Below are 16860 nucleotides of genomic sequence, written 5' to 3' on the forward strand. Positions count from 1 at the left end.
AGCGAGTTATCAGGGCCGGATCAGATAACGTGTGTGTGTGTTTCATAGTTAAATGGGCCCTGTCTTCCATCGAAAGGTCACCAAAGCAAAGGTATGTGTGTCTATCTTATTCAAAGTGTACATGATACCCAATAAACGTGCGCAAGAATAAAACCATGGTCAAATTTTAAGTGGCAAGTAACTGTACGTTTTTCTTATGTTAACACGGGGGGGGGGGGGGTGCGCCTGATCACCTTTCGGAAGAAACCACGACAAAATTACCTCAGATTATCACTATTTTGTCATTCGGTATGATTATTTTTTCTTCAGGTTATTGTTGTTTTGGTGGTGTTGTTTTTTTAAACATTAAGCTCGCGTCAGTCACCTATGTCGGTCACTTGTAATGATTTGCATTCTCGTCCGCGCACTACACCAACAAGTAGATCTTCGCTTTTTTCTTTTCCCTCTGACATTGTAATGTAAGAAGAAGAAGAAAAAAAAAGAGATCTTGTTGGTCTAGTCCGCCACATTTTGATAAATCATCTGATGCCCTTAACTGGGCGACCTTCCAGTCGTATTGAAATGCTCGCATTTGCAGTTTGGTAACAACTAAAACATGCTGACCTATAACGAAACTCGTGACCAACCCTGATCAGGAAGGTATCATAAGCTGATCGCCGTTTCCTGAATGTTATAATACCTGGATACTCAGTATAAATTAATTGTACACCCTTCTGGTCGAGTCTGAATACAATCACTTAGATGTTTGAGATGCTATATAGAAAAAACATTAAGCATCTAACTGATTTAGTTATGTTACTAATTTAGGTAATTTCTTAGCCTGGTATCAAGGCTTTGAAAGATATTTCACACTGAGCAAATCATGTGTGTCACTAGGATACCAGGCTAGCAAATTTCTTTATTCGTCCTTGAACTTCCTATTCGGAGAATGTCCATGTGGCCTATCCAGATTTCCTTTTTATATTTACCATACTATGCGTCTGATTTTCATATACGAAGGTTCAAGTGCTTAGTTAGATTTATAGATTTTAAAGGTATAGATAGTTTTGATAGATAATGCCAAAGGGAAAGAAAAAAGGTAGGTGTTTAGCTGTGTGTTACAACATGTTTATATGATATTGCGTCACGTACAGTCAAAAAACAGGAGGCATAAACATGAATCTGTCATACCCTGAAACTGATCGCGCAGAAACAGAAGGTTTCAAAAACATTTATGTCAAAATGTTTATTTATGATATTTTATTTCATCGAAAAAAGAAAGGGAAATAGCGTGATCATATATAGACGCTGTATTTTGTGTGTTGTTGGCGGCACGGCCCTTGTATAGTCATACATGTAAGACTTCGACGCTGATATTTATGTTGTGGGCGTTAAGGTCTTACAGCCTAACTAACGGCGCTCTGTAGCGTGTTTTGATGTCGACTGACATCTTTACGAAAGTCAAATTTTCAGGAATATTTCACACAACTGACAGCTAAAATAAAGACGCTTTTCTACAAAGTAAAGTCATTGTTTTAGTCGGACTTTACTTACTCTGATGTCTTTTCTCTAAAAAAAAAATTCAAATTCTCACAAAAGATATGGAAGTGTTTTCAAGTTTCATTGGCCTACATTTCAAGAAACATATCCCCAGCATGTACCTACTTGAAGTTACTTTTTTGGCATACCTCAACTACCGTCACATTGCAATAAATTTAAATGTCTGTCAACGGAATGTGAAAATGCATCCATTTGCTACTATCATATTTTCATTCTGCCAGGATAAAGACAGTACAGTAAGTATATTAATTGCACATAAATTAGTGGAAGAGTGTCGATATAGGCTACCAAGTGTGTGAGTTGTGTTCCTGAAACTTTGACTACTCATTCCAGTGTCAATGACATCAGAACACACTACACAGGGCCATTATTTCGATAGTAAGACAGCACTAAAACAAAAACAACATGTGCTATGTCTTACATTGTATGACTAATTTAAGGAATGTTAGGCCATTTTCCCACACTACCACTTCACATGGTCCTTAACGCGCCTGCTTAATATGCAAGTAAAACTGCTGAATGGGTCACTGTCCTCTCGTTGGTTACAATAAAATTATGTCCTGCATTTATTTATTAACTTATTCTCAGTTGGCCAATGAGAAGGCTGTATTCCATTCAGCGCATTCATGCATATGAAGCTGTCACGATTATAGCCATGCAAAGCATTAGTGTGGGGAAATTGGCCTTTCATTCCTTAAAGGTATGATAGTAAGCCAAACTTCGGAAACACATACTAAGTTGAATGCCAGAGCTAAACACTGGTACCAAATTTGTTATGCTACATGAAAAGTAACATGAAATGTGAGAGCTTATTCTTAAATAGGTTGCATGAGAAAGGAGAAAAGCGTCCTCCATTGTAGTTATTAAATAGTACATGTATGACAGGTCAATTGTAAGCAATGATACAAGCCCCTCTGGTTCGCAGGTCTTTCACAATTGGTGATCACATGTTTTAGCAACAGGTGGTGAATTTTCCAGATTGTTAAAATAAATAAAAATGGAATGTTTTCTGCATAATTTCAGTGTGCTGAATAGGGCTGTCAACGGGTACTCGGGTACCCGGGTACCCGACCGTATTGAAAAACCCGGGTATTGAAACGTAAACACGGGTACCCGTAAAAAAAAATCGCCACACTCGCCAACCACTTCAAACAGGTGTGACAGCTATGGCTTTAATTAGAAACCAGATCCCTGCTTAATATAAATAAACAATACATCAGAGAGTCTGTTTGGATTAATAAAATTCATTGGCATTGTGCAACAGGACAAACAGTTATCCCCGAGGCATTATATACCATGGTTAAAACATAGCATTGTTCTACAGGTAATAAACCTCTTTGTAGACGATAACTATTGATTGTGGGTGCTAAATGATCGGTACATTGCGTGCTCTTTTAATGAAATCCAGATGGATACCTTTGATTTCCGAACACACATGTCGAAGAAATCCCACAATTTATATTATGAACAATTATCACCTAGACACCTTGAAATCTTCGTACACACACACACACAAAGACGGTTTTAACGCATTACTCTTGACATGTGGTAAAGCTGCTTTACACGCATGCGTGGGTAATTCAAATCTGCGGTCAAAAGCCGATGAATAAACGTGGTCTGTTCTAACAAGGACTTATACTTTAAAAAAAGGTGAGTGTTCTAAAGGATTTAACGTGGCTGATCACAGTGATCATTAAAAGTTGGATTATACCTACCATCTGTGTACAAAGGTCATTCTAAATAAATTTATTAATTAATAGCGTGCGGTCAGATCATTCGCAGCTACATCGGTGCGGACGCATCAGACCGAGTAGTGCATTACACGGTTAGCCTCTATCGCCATATAAAATATTAAAGAAATGGGGATAACAATTAGTTGGTCTACGGTTGTACATGTCATTCATGTGCTAACGGGTACCCGTTAAATTTCGCAACGGGTACCCGGGTTGGTTTTTCGTGATTTTTGACAGCCCTAGTGCTGAATCTAAAAATGGACTCATATATATGATATCTTTTCAGATAAATTCACAGGAAGCATTTAAACACATGTACTGTCCAACATTTTTAATATTGGTCTTAGTCACTTTTTGCAAAACCTTTACATCATGTTATTTCAAGCTGACATTTGCATGTTTTTCATATAATGGTTATCAAGAAAAGTTGGGTGACCAATCAGCCATAAGAATAAATAGACTTTTCCAGATACTTTGGAAGCTTTCTGTGCCTTTTTATTAAGCCCCCCCCCCCATCTTTGTGTGAATTAATATATTCTTGAGTCATACTTGTTAAAATCATATGTTGCTCTTAAAATGTAATGTTTTATGCATAGTTTGTGTGTGCAGAATTCAAAAATTGAACTCAACTTTATGATATTGTTTCAGATCACATCATGCATTCAAATACATGCACCATCCACTATTTTAGTATTGGTCTTTGGTCACTTTATTTTCAAAATCTTGACCTCTTAGTTATTTCAAGCTGAAATTTGCATGTTTCTTACATATGGTAATACAGAGATGCTTTGTGAACACTCCGATGTAATAATAAATTTCCTTTCTCATATTTTTGGGTACTTAAGCTTTTATTTTTTGGTATCTTTTTTTTAAGCGCTTTCCCCCAATCATTTTTTCTTCATAAAATACCATAATGATGAGTTAAACATAAGTTGAAAGTATATTTTACTCTTAAAATAGTGTATGATCAATATAGTAATCTTGTACATATATATGTTCCACTGAAATCACAATTTAGTAAGCAATAATTGCACCTTTTGAATTAAGTTATGAGAAGATAGTTTTTAAAATTAATGACAAAAATAAACAAACGGAAAATAACTTGCATTAAATACTTCCACAATTTTTACAAAGAATGTCAGTAATATGGACAAAATTCATGAAAAATTCCACTCTTTCAAATTGTACAACTTTTCCACTAATTTATTGTTACAGTAAATATGCATTTCTATGGTGTAAATTGTGTATGTAATGCAACATTAAATTTTGGATGTCAATTTTGTTAATACTTAATAATTCTATTCAATTTTGAACAATATAATACAATTCATGAAGTAGTACAGCATTCTTTTGCATACCAGGGCCCAGCAATGTGGAATGAATTGCCCACTGAACTTAGACACAAAGACACAGTGATCCCATTCAAGAGGGCTCTCAAAACTCACTTATTTCGACTGCAAGAACAAACTTAAAGACCTAATAATGTTTCATACCTTAAATATTCTCAGCATGTTTTTTTTATGTTTTCTAATTTCATGATGTTTGTTTTTGTAATCATATCATTATATCTTTTTTATCTTATAGGTGTTGTCTAATGTTGTAAAGCACTTAGAGCTTCTGAAGATTAGGTGCTATACAAAGTCCTCATTATTATTATTATTATTATTAAATTGTAAAATCAGAGTGCAAGAGAAGGAACTGGCACTTTGTTCTTACGAAATATTTATGATTTTTTTTTATATAATAAAGTGATACGGTTATGGTACAGATCGATAGTTTGTTCTTTATAATGTCAATATCCAGAATAGATTGATATTAACAATAAATACAATGAATTGGTTTTCTTTTCTCAAAATAATTTAAATTTTACCTCTTTTTGCCCATACTAAACTTGAAAACTTCATATCAGATTGGCCTACCAATGTCTCTAGATATCACCTGTCATTGGTAAATAAAATTACGTATGAGTCTAACCTCAAAAATACATTACACACCAAAAAGTGTACCCAACGTTTTTAGTTGTTGTTGTGGGGTTTAATGCCATTTTTCAGCACACGATAGACTATACATGGTGGCCAGTATTAATGGTGGAGGAAGAACCCGGAAAGAATCACCAACCCACGAGAAGCTACTGGCAAGCTTTCTCACATACCCATATTGGCTGAATCCGAGACTTGAACCTATGCAGACAGAGGTGAGATTGCAGTAATCCGTAACGGAGAGCACTTTGGACCACTTGGCCACTCTGGGCCCCACATTTTTGAAAAATGATACTGTCATTTTTTCCCACCGAATATTTTGTACAAAAGGCCCAGTGTCACTAAATGTAGACATTTGAACTTTAAACTATAAATACATTTGGATGTAATAATGCCGGCTTCTTACTTAGGAAGCAAAGAAAGTACCAGGGGTATTGAGGTTGCCATTTTAATCAAATCAGTTCAGTCGTGATTGTTGAATGCTCTGCATTTTAAATGTTTTAAATGTCATTGAAAAATCTTTCACATAAAAATAGTTCATCCTGTGGGTTTTACAGGTACTAAATTGGGTCAAAGAAAGATGACATCAAATATTTGTTCCTGTTTTGTGGTGTAATGCCATTTCACAGTGCAAGATAGGAAGTATATGGCAGCCAGTATAAGTAGTGGAGGAAAAACCACTGACCACCAGGGACATCAAATATTTACTTGCTGATAATAAATTTATCAAATAAAATATTTAATTATGGTTAGTATTGAGAGAAGGAATAGGAGACATAATTTTCCTCCATTTTAAAGCAGTATTCCACTTTTCTCCTGATGAGAACAACTTATTCTCAATGTAGTCCATTTTTTTATATTAGCTTTGATCCGGTTTGTAAAATAAAAAGCACATCCAGTCCCATTCCTCAGTGATCTTTGTAAAGTATTCATTTAATATATTAGTTAACACACAATTGTTTGTAAAGAGTATTCTGATTGGTCAAAAGTTAATACACATCCAATGAATCATCATGTAATGGAAACTGATGGCAATGGATAGAATAAGCATGCTTTTAAGAGAGAATGTTGGTTAAATGTTTAAGAAAAGTATGGAAATTGCAATGGCTGAAGCAGAAAGTTGATTGAAATGTAGTTGGTCAGTTCATTGGAAAACTGAACACAGAGGACTGGCATTTTGCAATCTTTGCAAGAAAGATTTGAATCAGGCTAATCTTGCTTTGAAGAACATGGAGCAGAAATCAGAGACAGCACCTGCAAATAAAGCTGCATACAGAGAAATTTAATATCAGAAGCAGAAATGCCAGCCAATAAGAGGAGGTGCTTGAAAGGATTAAAAAAATCCTTGTTGAGAAAAAAGAAAAGACTGAACATTGATCCAAAAATGTCAGTGGTGTCAGACAAAAAGGAAAGCAAAAGAAATCTTTGCCAAGACAGGCATATCAATATCAGCAGGTAGTGTCCAGTGGGGGACACATGAATTTATGTGATTTTTGGTATATAGTTAATGTATTTGAACGATTTATTCAACAGATTTTTTTCAGAAAAGAGGAAAGTGCAAATATAAACAAATTTATTGTGCCTGAATTACTGTATGAACCCTGACTAATGTTATTGGAGAAGTTGATGTGATAATGAACACTGAAATTGTTGAAAGTTTTACAAGTTATTATTTCAAATGATAATAAGTTCCATCAGGATCAGTGTACGATGCATTTTTGGCCAAGATCCCCAGATGAGGGGCACTGCCCCTTCAGGCCCTGTTGGGGAGGACCCCAACCACCACTCATTTTTCAGTTTTGTTTATGGAGGACCAAAATAATGTATGGAATAAGGCAGAGCAAGATGGGAAAAATGCAGAATTTTATGCTAAAAAATAAATATTTAAGAATTCGAAATGTTTGTTTGTGCTTATCCTTTCTTAAAAAATAATATCTATTTAACTTGATTAACATAGCAATCCTTGCAGGGACAGACGTTTTAAACTTAGAATTCTGAAAAATATTTACTGTTGATGCAAAATTTATGGTACACATATATGGAAGGGAAGTGTGACTGTTCTGATTTTACATGTCAGTGCATGTTTATAATCACAGTAGAAATGTGCTGCCTTCAACTTAGCTCACAGTGGCAGGGTAATAGCAGTTTTAAAATGTTGATTATGCGTATATAATGGAATTAATCTGGGATTATTATTGTTTTCCCACAATATTTCTATTGCAAAATAAATAATCAATAAAAGAAAGAGGCATGGACTAAGGACATTGAGATGACCGTTGAATAAAGAACACATCCATATTAGGATTATATAAATTATGGACCAAAAGACCAGTATTAAATGGGCCAACTACATTACATGGGCTGAGAACATTAATGGGTTGACTCTGCTGTGGGCTGAGTAGTCCTGGAACCAGCATAAATGAGAGTCAGAGGAAAAACTAACATGTTCACTTGGCATTGGAATGGTAAATACTACCAATTGCCACCATAAATTGGCAGGCACATCTTGTATCTACTATAACATGCAGTGTCATATGAAAAACACCATTTCTTTTTCTCAGATGCTCCTCACAGAGTTGTGTTGAAACTAAAAACTTGTCCATAAACTTAGAAAGAAATAATTATCAATACATTATGACCATCATTGTAAATGTTAATAGCATGTGTTCTGTATAAACAATCCTGCTGAGAGCCAATGTGAAATAATCCTCTGTGCCGTTTATACAACAGATCATCATAAAGGCAGTTAAACAGTATAGTAATGGGATAAAACAACCACTTTGACTGATTACTTAATTGTCAGAATAGCTAGGGTGAAGCCATGTTGACTTCTTTGAAGACTGCAGTGGGATGGGCTGATTTACACAGGTGAAATGGAACAACCCAGTTCAGTTGAAGTTATGTAAATCAATTATATGCATGCTGAAAAGCAAAAAAGTTGTTACACATCATTGCCCTGAATATACAAGAAGAAGGAGTATTATATTTACATACACTGCAAATACAAGAAGAGAGTATTATTTTTACTCACACTTCATATGCAAGAAGGAGTATTATATTTACACACACTGCAAATACAAGAAGAGTATTATTTTTACTCACACTTCATATACAAGAAGAAGGAGTATTATATTTACACACACTGCAAATAAAAGAGAGTATTATTTTTACTCACACTTCATATACAAGGAGTATTATATTTACACACACTGCAAATAAAAGAAGAGAGTATTATTTTTACTCATACTTCATATACAAGGAGTATTATATTTACACACACTGCAAATACAAGAAGAGAGTATTATTTTTACTCACACTTCATATACAAGGAGTATTTACACACACTGCAAATAAAAGAAGAGTATTATTTTTACTCATACTTCATATACAAGGAGTATTATATTTACACACACTGCAAATACAAGAAGAGAGTATTATTTTTACTCACACTTCATATACAAGGAGTATTATATTTACACGCACTGCAAATAAAAGAAGAGAGTATTATTTTTACTCACACTTCATATACAAGAAGGAGTATTATATTTACATGCACTGCAAATACAAGAAGAGTATTATTTTTACTCACACTTCATATGCAAGAAGGAGTATTACACACACTGCAAATACAAGAAGAGTATTATTTTTACTCACACTTCATATACAAGAAGAAGGAGTATTATATTTACACACACTGCAAATAAAAGAGAGTATTATTTTTACTCACACTTCATATACAAGGAGTATTATATTTACACGCACTGCAAATACAAGAAGAGAGTATTATTTTTACTCATACTTAATATACAAGGAGTATTATATTTACACACACTGCAAATACAAGAAGAGAGTATTATTTTTACTCACTTCATATACAAGGAGTATTATATTTACACGCACTGCAAATAAAAGAAGAGAGTATTATTTTTACTCACACTTCATATACAAGAAGGAGTATTATATTTACACGCACTGCAAATACAAGAAGAGAGTATTATTTTTACTCACACTTCATATACAAGAAGAAGGAGTATTATATTTACACACACTTCAAATACAGTTGTACCATGTCAGTATCAGTCATTATAGAGTATTCATTGTTGACATAGCATCAGCAACCAGCATATCTGACAATGCCTCAAAGCAATGCAGATTCAGAAAGATCATTTTCTATGCTAAGACAAATTCAGCAAGATGTTCAGGCCAGTTTGAACAATCTTCCAGTTCTTCTTGGTTGGATCATGTTAGTCTTGGATCATGCATGCATTCCCTCTCCCCCATCTCTAAACAGCTTTTGAGTATCCAAAACCCCAACACTATATTGGAATGTGGCAGGTATATGTACAACTCTGCCACATGGCAGGTATGTGTGGAACTCCATAGCAGAGGGGCCTGGTTGACAAAACTGACCTTTGAATGGCCAATGCTAGAAGAAACCCGTGGAAAGACAGCTGTCAATAATTTGCAATACAGTGGAACCCCGCTATAACGCGCCCCGCCATAACGTGAATTCGGATATAACGCAGTCGTAGCATGGCTCCCGAAATTTCGTATATTCATTCACACATGGAGAAAAAAAATTTGGAGAAAAGTAAAAAAAACAAAACAAGAAATTAACTTCATTTTGGGCATGAGATTAGTTGTGGCTTTTAAAATAATATGATCGTGGCATGGTTCCTGAAATTTGAAATTCATTTACGTGTATTTTTATCGGATCGTGAAAATATTTGTTTAACGTACGAGAAATAGTGTGTAAAACGTTTATTATAATTTGGTGGAAGAATTCGCGTATGACTTTTAATAATAAACGATCGGAACTTAACAATTTATCCAGGTTCTTTAAGTGATTTTGGAGAAGTGATCGTGTATGAATTCTAAAATAATACGATATATATAACGTACGAGAAATAGTGTGTACAATGCTTGGCTTCTGAAATTTATCAATTTGAACAGGTTGTGGTGAAGCTCCGTATTCTACTCTAGAAGAGAAAACTGGTTTCATTAGGTTTTTGAATTGGTAAGCCGAAGTAAACATTATCGGAAGTGTTACTTATTACGGATCCATGAGTAAAGCCAGTAAATCGTCTTTGTGATTGTCTTCCATGAATTCTGTATACAGTCGTTGCTCAAACAATAGCCGACATGGGCTTCTTATTTAACTGCAATCACAGCCAAGCAGCAGACAAAGCTGTGGTTGATACAAGAGTCGCACAATTTAATAAACATCAAAGGACGAAAGCCGCCAACATGTATGCTGTGCTTGGCGGTGTGATCAAACAACAAACAGTTGAAAGTAAATAATATCCAATACAGACACCGTATGTAGACCCGGGAATAGCTGCATGGAATGACCGTACAATATCAGACGGCAAGTAAATGGTTTCAATATTTTGTTCATCCTATATTTTACACGACGAATTCAGACTATTACAAAATTATTGAATATTTTAAATCTGTACGATTTTCAATGAAATTACATCCATTATGGATGAACTGCATGCCACGACGGCACGGTAGCATACGGTGTTGATACACTTTTCATGATATAGTGATAGTCTGGTATTATCGGTCAATCTGTATTATCGTTCAAACAAATAAAAATTAGTAAATGTTTTTAATGCACAGTAATAACCTATAAATATATTAACCATCGATTATTTTGAATATATCTTAATTAATGCATTCCAGTTAATATTCATCTGATGATAAGCCGACTTTTGATAATTGTACATGTATACACGTATATGTTCTCGGAAAAAGGTTAAATATTGTAAAACCCTGCATTAACGCGACCCCGCTTTTAACGCGATCCGATTTTATGGACCCCGATCATCGCGTTATAGCGGGGTTCCACTGTACCATTTGAAGAATTAGCTGTTATTATATAAATGGACAATGAAGGGGAAAAAACACTTCAGAAGAGTCTACTGTATTCAGTAGTGTGTGTTTAGAATAGTTGATAGGTGTTTTATGCAATGCTTTGTGGTTATTCCCGATTTCAATCATGTGCATTCCCTACATGGTGTAAACAACATAGTATCTTATTTGAGGATTGGTGGGAGGTATATCACTGGCACTTCTTGCAAACATTTCAAATTGTATCTACTTTTTGATTCTGCAAAGGAAAAATAATCTTGTGCAGTATCCTGGTTTAATTTTTTTTTCTCAAGTTTGAAAATAGGCAGTCTTGTAGTCAGACTGAAACAGCCATTGATATTAATTAATTTGAGCCAGTGTATGACAGTTCAGTGATGAAGGAAGAGTTATCTTAGTTTCCTTCAACAGCTCACTGAATGCTGACCTCAGATGACTTTAATTGTCAATTTTATGTTTCATCTCAACTTCTCTCTATAGTTTTATAGTCTAGATTTCCCTTTGAATCACGAAACACAGAATGTCTTCTATCGGCATTAGAATGTGGCAATGACAAAACAAGCCTGCTTAGCCTGGAAGAAAGCTCAAACTTGAGTTTTCCTGTTTTGGGTCATTTATGGTTGCTGACTACTCCAGTTCTCATCCAAGCCAAGTTCATCCTGAGGAGAAAGTTTATGAGTTGGACATGGTTTCATGCTTTTGTAGTGTTTCTTTTACCTCAGGCAGATAGCTTACATTGTGTCATTTTAACTGACATCAATTATTGACATATAACAAGGCTGTACATGATCCATCATTCCATGCATTATATAAAGCTATGTGTTAATGACATTGTCACATACTTGTAAAGCACACAGTAGCGAAGTGCTAGCGCTTTGTTGATTTGAAAAATTTAATACATAAAATAGTCCTGACCCACACGGAATGTTAATTTTGGACATTTATCTGGACATTTCTCAATCTCAGGGCACCCTACCTGCAGTATATGACTACACAAGACATGAGTTGTTATTCAGCTGCAGATGTGAAATTTGTACAATCTTCCTTGGCAAATGAAAAGCATGATGTACAAGATAATAAACGAGGACATCTCACTGCCATTAATCATCCAGTCTAGTTTAGTGTTAAATGCAGATATATTGACATTTTTGTATGTAAATATGTCAGACTATATATTGATGGATATTGCACATAAAATGTGGTGGTCATTACACTCATTCTTGACCAAGCAAGGCTAACATGTGATATGGAGGAAGCTACAGTTTTATTTATTGCTACACCTGCTAAAAACAGGAAGGAGTGGGTGTGGTATTACCAATTTGTTCATGTGTAATGTCAGGCTAAGATAGACTTCTAACATTACGATGTAATTGTTGATGGTTGATAGATGTTCACAACAGTTTTTAATTTAACTATGCTTCAAATTTCAACATTTCCACTTCCCCTCAGTAGACGGCTTGAGAAAATTGCATGCTTTTCAAGTAGTAAGCATGGTTATGGATAATGTAGAAATGGCAGAATTGTTCTCAAGTGTTCTTTTTTGCTCCATTTATCCTTTCCAGAAGAAACTAGATTATTGTTGCTATCTGGTTTGTTGGGAACTTGTTGTATTATATGGTATTTATATTAAATTGTATCCCAATACACTGTTACGGGATTTTTTAAAAATATTTTGAAAAAATTATGGTGACCAGATTTTGTTCAGAATGTCTATCACTTGCTTTTTAGAAAATTCCAATTTTTTTGTAAAGTTGACAGAGTTAAAATTTATTGGTCATTTAATTAAAAATGCTTAGTTGAAAAGTTACATATATGCCAAAGAACATATTCAGTAATAAGCTGTTGCAAATCTGTTTTTAAGATATTGATTCGGTCACAAATGTATCATTTTATTCTCTTTCCTGCCATTTAAATGACAAAGTATATTTTTATCTACAGGAGGGCGAAAGGCCGACTCACGGCCACCAAGTGATGAAGAGTATGATACTGGGGATAACTGGAGCACAGCCAGTGTTCTCTCGGATGATCAAAGTGGGAGCATACCAGAAGAAGGTGAGTCTGACTTATCCAGTGTTTAATTCATTTTTAAATGTACACTTGAGATTAAAGTTCAAGATATTTTTCCTGTTAATTATCCCCATAGTTTTGGGGTTGAAATTATATGATCTGCACATATATGTGTTGGGAATGTTGTACAACTCCTGTACAGTTAAATATAGAGACCTTAAATTTTGGGGTATGATATGGGTGGTTTGATGTGTTCAGCATTTTAGAATTTTGATGCACCTTGATTGGATAAGGGGAAGGTTCATAAATTTTAAATAACTCCTAAATTACGAGAACAACCACATATATCTGAGAAATTTTGGGTTTGGTTAACTGACCTTTGCGTCAGTAAATGTCAGATTGGGGGATTCAGACTAGACGTCTGGTCCATTCCCCAGGAGCCAGGAGTTGTGGCTTCTTTGCACATAAATGTTAAACTGTTGAGGTACCCACTGTATAACCAGATGTACACTTAACTAGGCATGGAAAGACAAATTTGTACATGAAGCTGACATTGACCATGGGGCTAATCCTTATCATCAGGAATTGGCCTCTATGTCACATCTTGGAAATTATAGAGAATCCGATCCAATGACTTTGTAAACATTGACTGGGAATTAATAGATTATTTCCAGTATGCAAATGAAATTCACCCTTCTGTTCACAGACTTTGGAGATGGGTGGGACAGCGAGAAAGGTTAGAGAAGTGTTGTATAAACATTGCTAATATTGTTACTTGGTGTAATAGATTGATAAGCATATATTTCAATAGCCAAACAAAACATTCTAAATATGCTGTTCTGTGATCAAATAAGAAAAGAAAATATTTTGTACACAAAGATTTTTTTCAGCAAAGAGATTTAGTTGGCTTAGGTTTTTTTATTTACAGTCCAAGTATAAATAAGTTTACTAATACAGCATTATTTAAATCCGAGTTGCATTTTCCACATTGTTGATATAATAATTCTAGAATTTTAGCTCACCTGGCTGTAAGGCCAAATAGTCATTATGGTTTGTTGATTTGTTGTCTCTTCATAGTTGCTGTAATAAAATACAAAAAATGTTTAAGAGAGTTTTACCACATTTGATAGAAAGCATCTTGGCTTACCACATTTGACAGAAAGCATCCAAGCTTACCACATTTGGTAGAAAGCATTCTAGCTTACCACATTTGGTAGAAAGCATCCTGGCTTAAATTTGACAGAAAGCATCCCAGCTTACCACATTTGACAGAAAGCATCCTGGCTTACCACATTTGACAGAAAGCATCCTAGCTTACCACATTTGGTAGAAAGCATCCCAGCTTACCACATTTGGTAGAAAGCATCCTTGCTTACCACATTTGGTAAAAAGCATCCTTGCTTACCACATTTGATAGAAAGCATCCTTTCTTACCACATTTGGTAGAAAGCATCCTAGCTTACCACATTTGATAGAAAGCATCCTGGCTTACCACATTTGATAGAAAGCATCCTGGCTCAAAACTCTTTAAAAGTTTTGCCACCATCACTAAAAGAAAAACGTGTGTTCATCAACTTTTCAGAAATCACTTGACATAATTTAAAAGAAAACATCAGGACTTGATTTTCTTTAAAGACAATGATTGGTCATCAGAAATAGCCATGATTACTAAAAATAGATACACCTTTAAATGCCCAAAAGATAAACACCATTTGACCACATTTTTAAAAAATGCGGGAAGTCGTAAGTTCTATCCCTGGCTGAGTCATACCAAAGACATAAAAATGGTACTAACAGCTGCCTTGCTTCGCACTGAGCATTAAGGGTTTAGTGTTAGGACTGGTTGGCCTGGCGTCAGGATAATGTGACAGGTGGGACATCATGCTGCATGACTGCAGCATGATGGTTCAGTGCTAGACATCATTATAAATTGTCACACTGCAGACATCATAGCGATATGACTGATTTTTTTTTTAAAGCTACGTTAACCTTTTACCTCATGCAAGCTTCTTTGGACGCCTCTACACCATTTGCATGGAAGCGTCTTTTGACGTCGGCTGTAAACATCAGCCATTTTAAGCTGGTTTTCGTAGCGCCACCTTCAGGGAAAAACCCTTATTAGATACTACATTCATTTCTGCTAATGACAATTACATCAGATCACATGGTCACTGTCTGTGCACTGGTCGATATCTGCCTTTTAAAGTAACTAGGTCTTAATCTCCACTCTCCAAAATGGTGGTTGTGGATTTCATTCAGTACTTAACAAAGTTTTCACAATTAGAATCACAACTATGAAATATTCAATAACTTAGGTAAAGGCTCTGATATTGATGTAGACAGCAATTAGTTTTTATAAATTATCAAATTCAGATGACTTAGTGATGTAGACGCAGATGAAAAACTTGTACATTTCAAGTATGAGTAATGGCAACTACGGTTGGTCACGCTGCCAATTGCTGTTAAACGTAACATACACTACACTGCTTAACAGGCAACCGTATGCATATGGAGTCGAATAGATAACAGGTGTTCTGTTTATAGCGCGCTGCACTTTGTAACTATGCTCTGTGAGGTAAAGGGTTAAAAATCCAAATCACACACACACACACATTTATAAAAAAAAGCATTCAGCTGTGAAGTGCTTTAAAATGTGTGCAAATTATGCATAATCCACCACATATGGCTGCCATTACTAAATTGATTTTCACAAAGACTGCTTCACAGAAATTGAGCAAATATGACATAAAGCATTCTGGCCAACAGGGCTCTCTGTAATGTAGAAATGATGCTAATCTTCCATTGGAAATGGAAACTGTTGCGAACAAATGAGAAACATTTAATGAATTCTCTTTAAAAACCTCTCCATATAATTTTACCAAACTTTACAGAAAGAATCATAGCATACATCTCTTTCAGATTTGTACAAATAATGTCAGTCTGCCATCAAATACAGCCAGTGTTACTAAAAAGAGAAAACCCCTGTATCTTCTAAGAAATTGGCAAACTGAAATTTCCAATAGTTTGACAAAAAGTACAGTGTGGCCCCACTAAAGCACACTCTGTTAGAACACAAATTTGGATATAACATGATCATAGCATGGCTCCCAAAATTTCATCTGCATTTTAAAGTATAAAAAATAATGTGTAAAAACGTCTACGTTTTGGGGAAGAGATTTCTTATACAGGACAATCATGTTGTGGCTTCTGAAATTTCATGTACATGTATTTTTCTAAAACACACAAAAAAAATTCTTCTTAAAATTATGAAAAATAACTTTATGTACCCAGAAAGAAGTTTTGCTGAAACTTTAAGAACACCGATTACCTTTGAAGTACTCAATATTCTGTATAAATACTAAGCAAATATACAAAATTTAGGTCATAGGGTTATTCAGTATTTGACAGATGATATTGTGCCCTCAGAAGATACAAGTTGTTTTCATAATATATGAAATCAACAGCATGGGAAGAAATTTCATCAGGAAGCACCCTACTTGGTCATTTTGTTTGCATTTTCTACACATGCCAAATGTTATAACTTGGATCACAGGTTTTTCTGACATACTAAAATTAAGCAGTGGTATTATGAGAATTGCACGCATCTTACACCATCACAGTGATGCAAGAGTGGGAGCCAGTGATGACATTCCTTATACAGATGGCTAGCCCAAGGACAATATAACTCAGGGCTTGAAATTAGCGGTAGTCCGCAAGCCCAAGGCTTG

The 16860-nt window shown here is 35.0% G+C and overlaps 1 protein-coding gene across 3 annotated transcripts in view; it reads left to right on the plus strand.

The window, feature by feature from the left end:
• Positions 1 to 898: 898 nt before the first annotated feature.
• Positions 899 to 16860, plus strand: part of LOC149787924 (interferon-related developmental regulator 1-like) — a 52168-nt gene continuing 36206 nt past the window's right edge. Inside the window, exons 1-2 of one of the 3 annotated variants that reach the window (XM_089974176.1) lie at positions 899 to 1078; positions 13064 to 13177. In XM_089974176.1, the coding sequence (XP_089830302.1) occupies positions 1057 to 1078; positions 13064 to 13177 (136 nt within the window). In that variant the 5' untranslated portion in view covers positions 899 to 1056. Of the gene's footprint in view, positions 1079 to 1132; positions 1199 to 13063; positions 13178 to 16860 lie in introns of those variants that run through there. The other 2 variants (XM_089974175.1, XM_089974177.1) reach the window with 2 other exon arrangements.

This window comes from Sinohyriopsis cumingii, chromosome 11, assembly GCF_028554795.1.
Source record: "Sinohyriopsis cumingii isolate HCF-2022 chromosome 11, ASM2855479v2, whole genome shotgun sequence".
NCBI classification, from domain to species: domain Eukaryota; kingdom Metazoa; phylum Mollusca; class Bivalvia; order Unionida; family Unionidae; genus Sinohyriopsis; species Sinohyriopsis cumingii.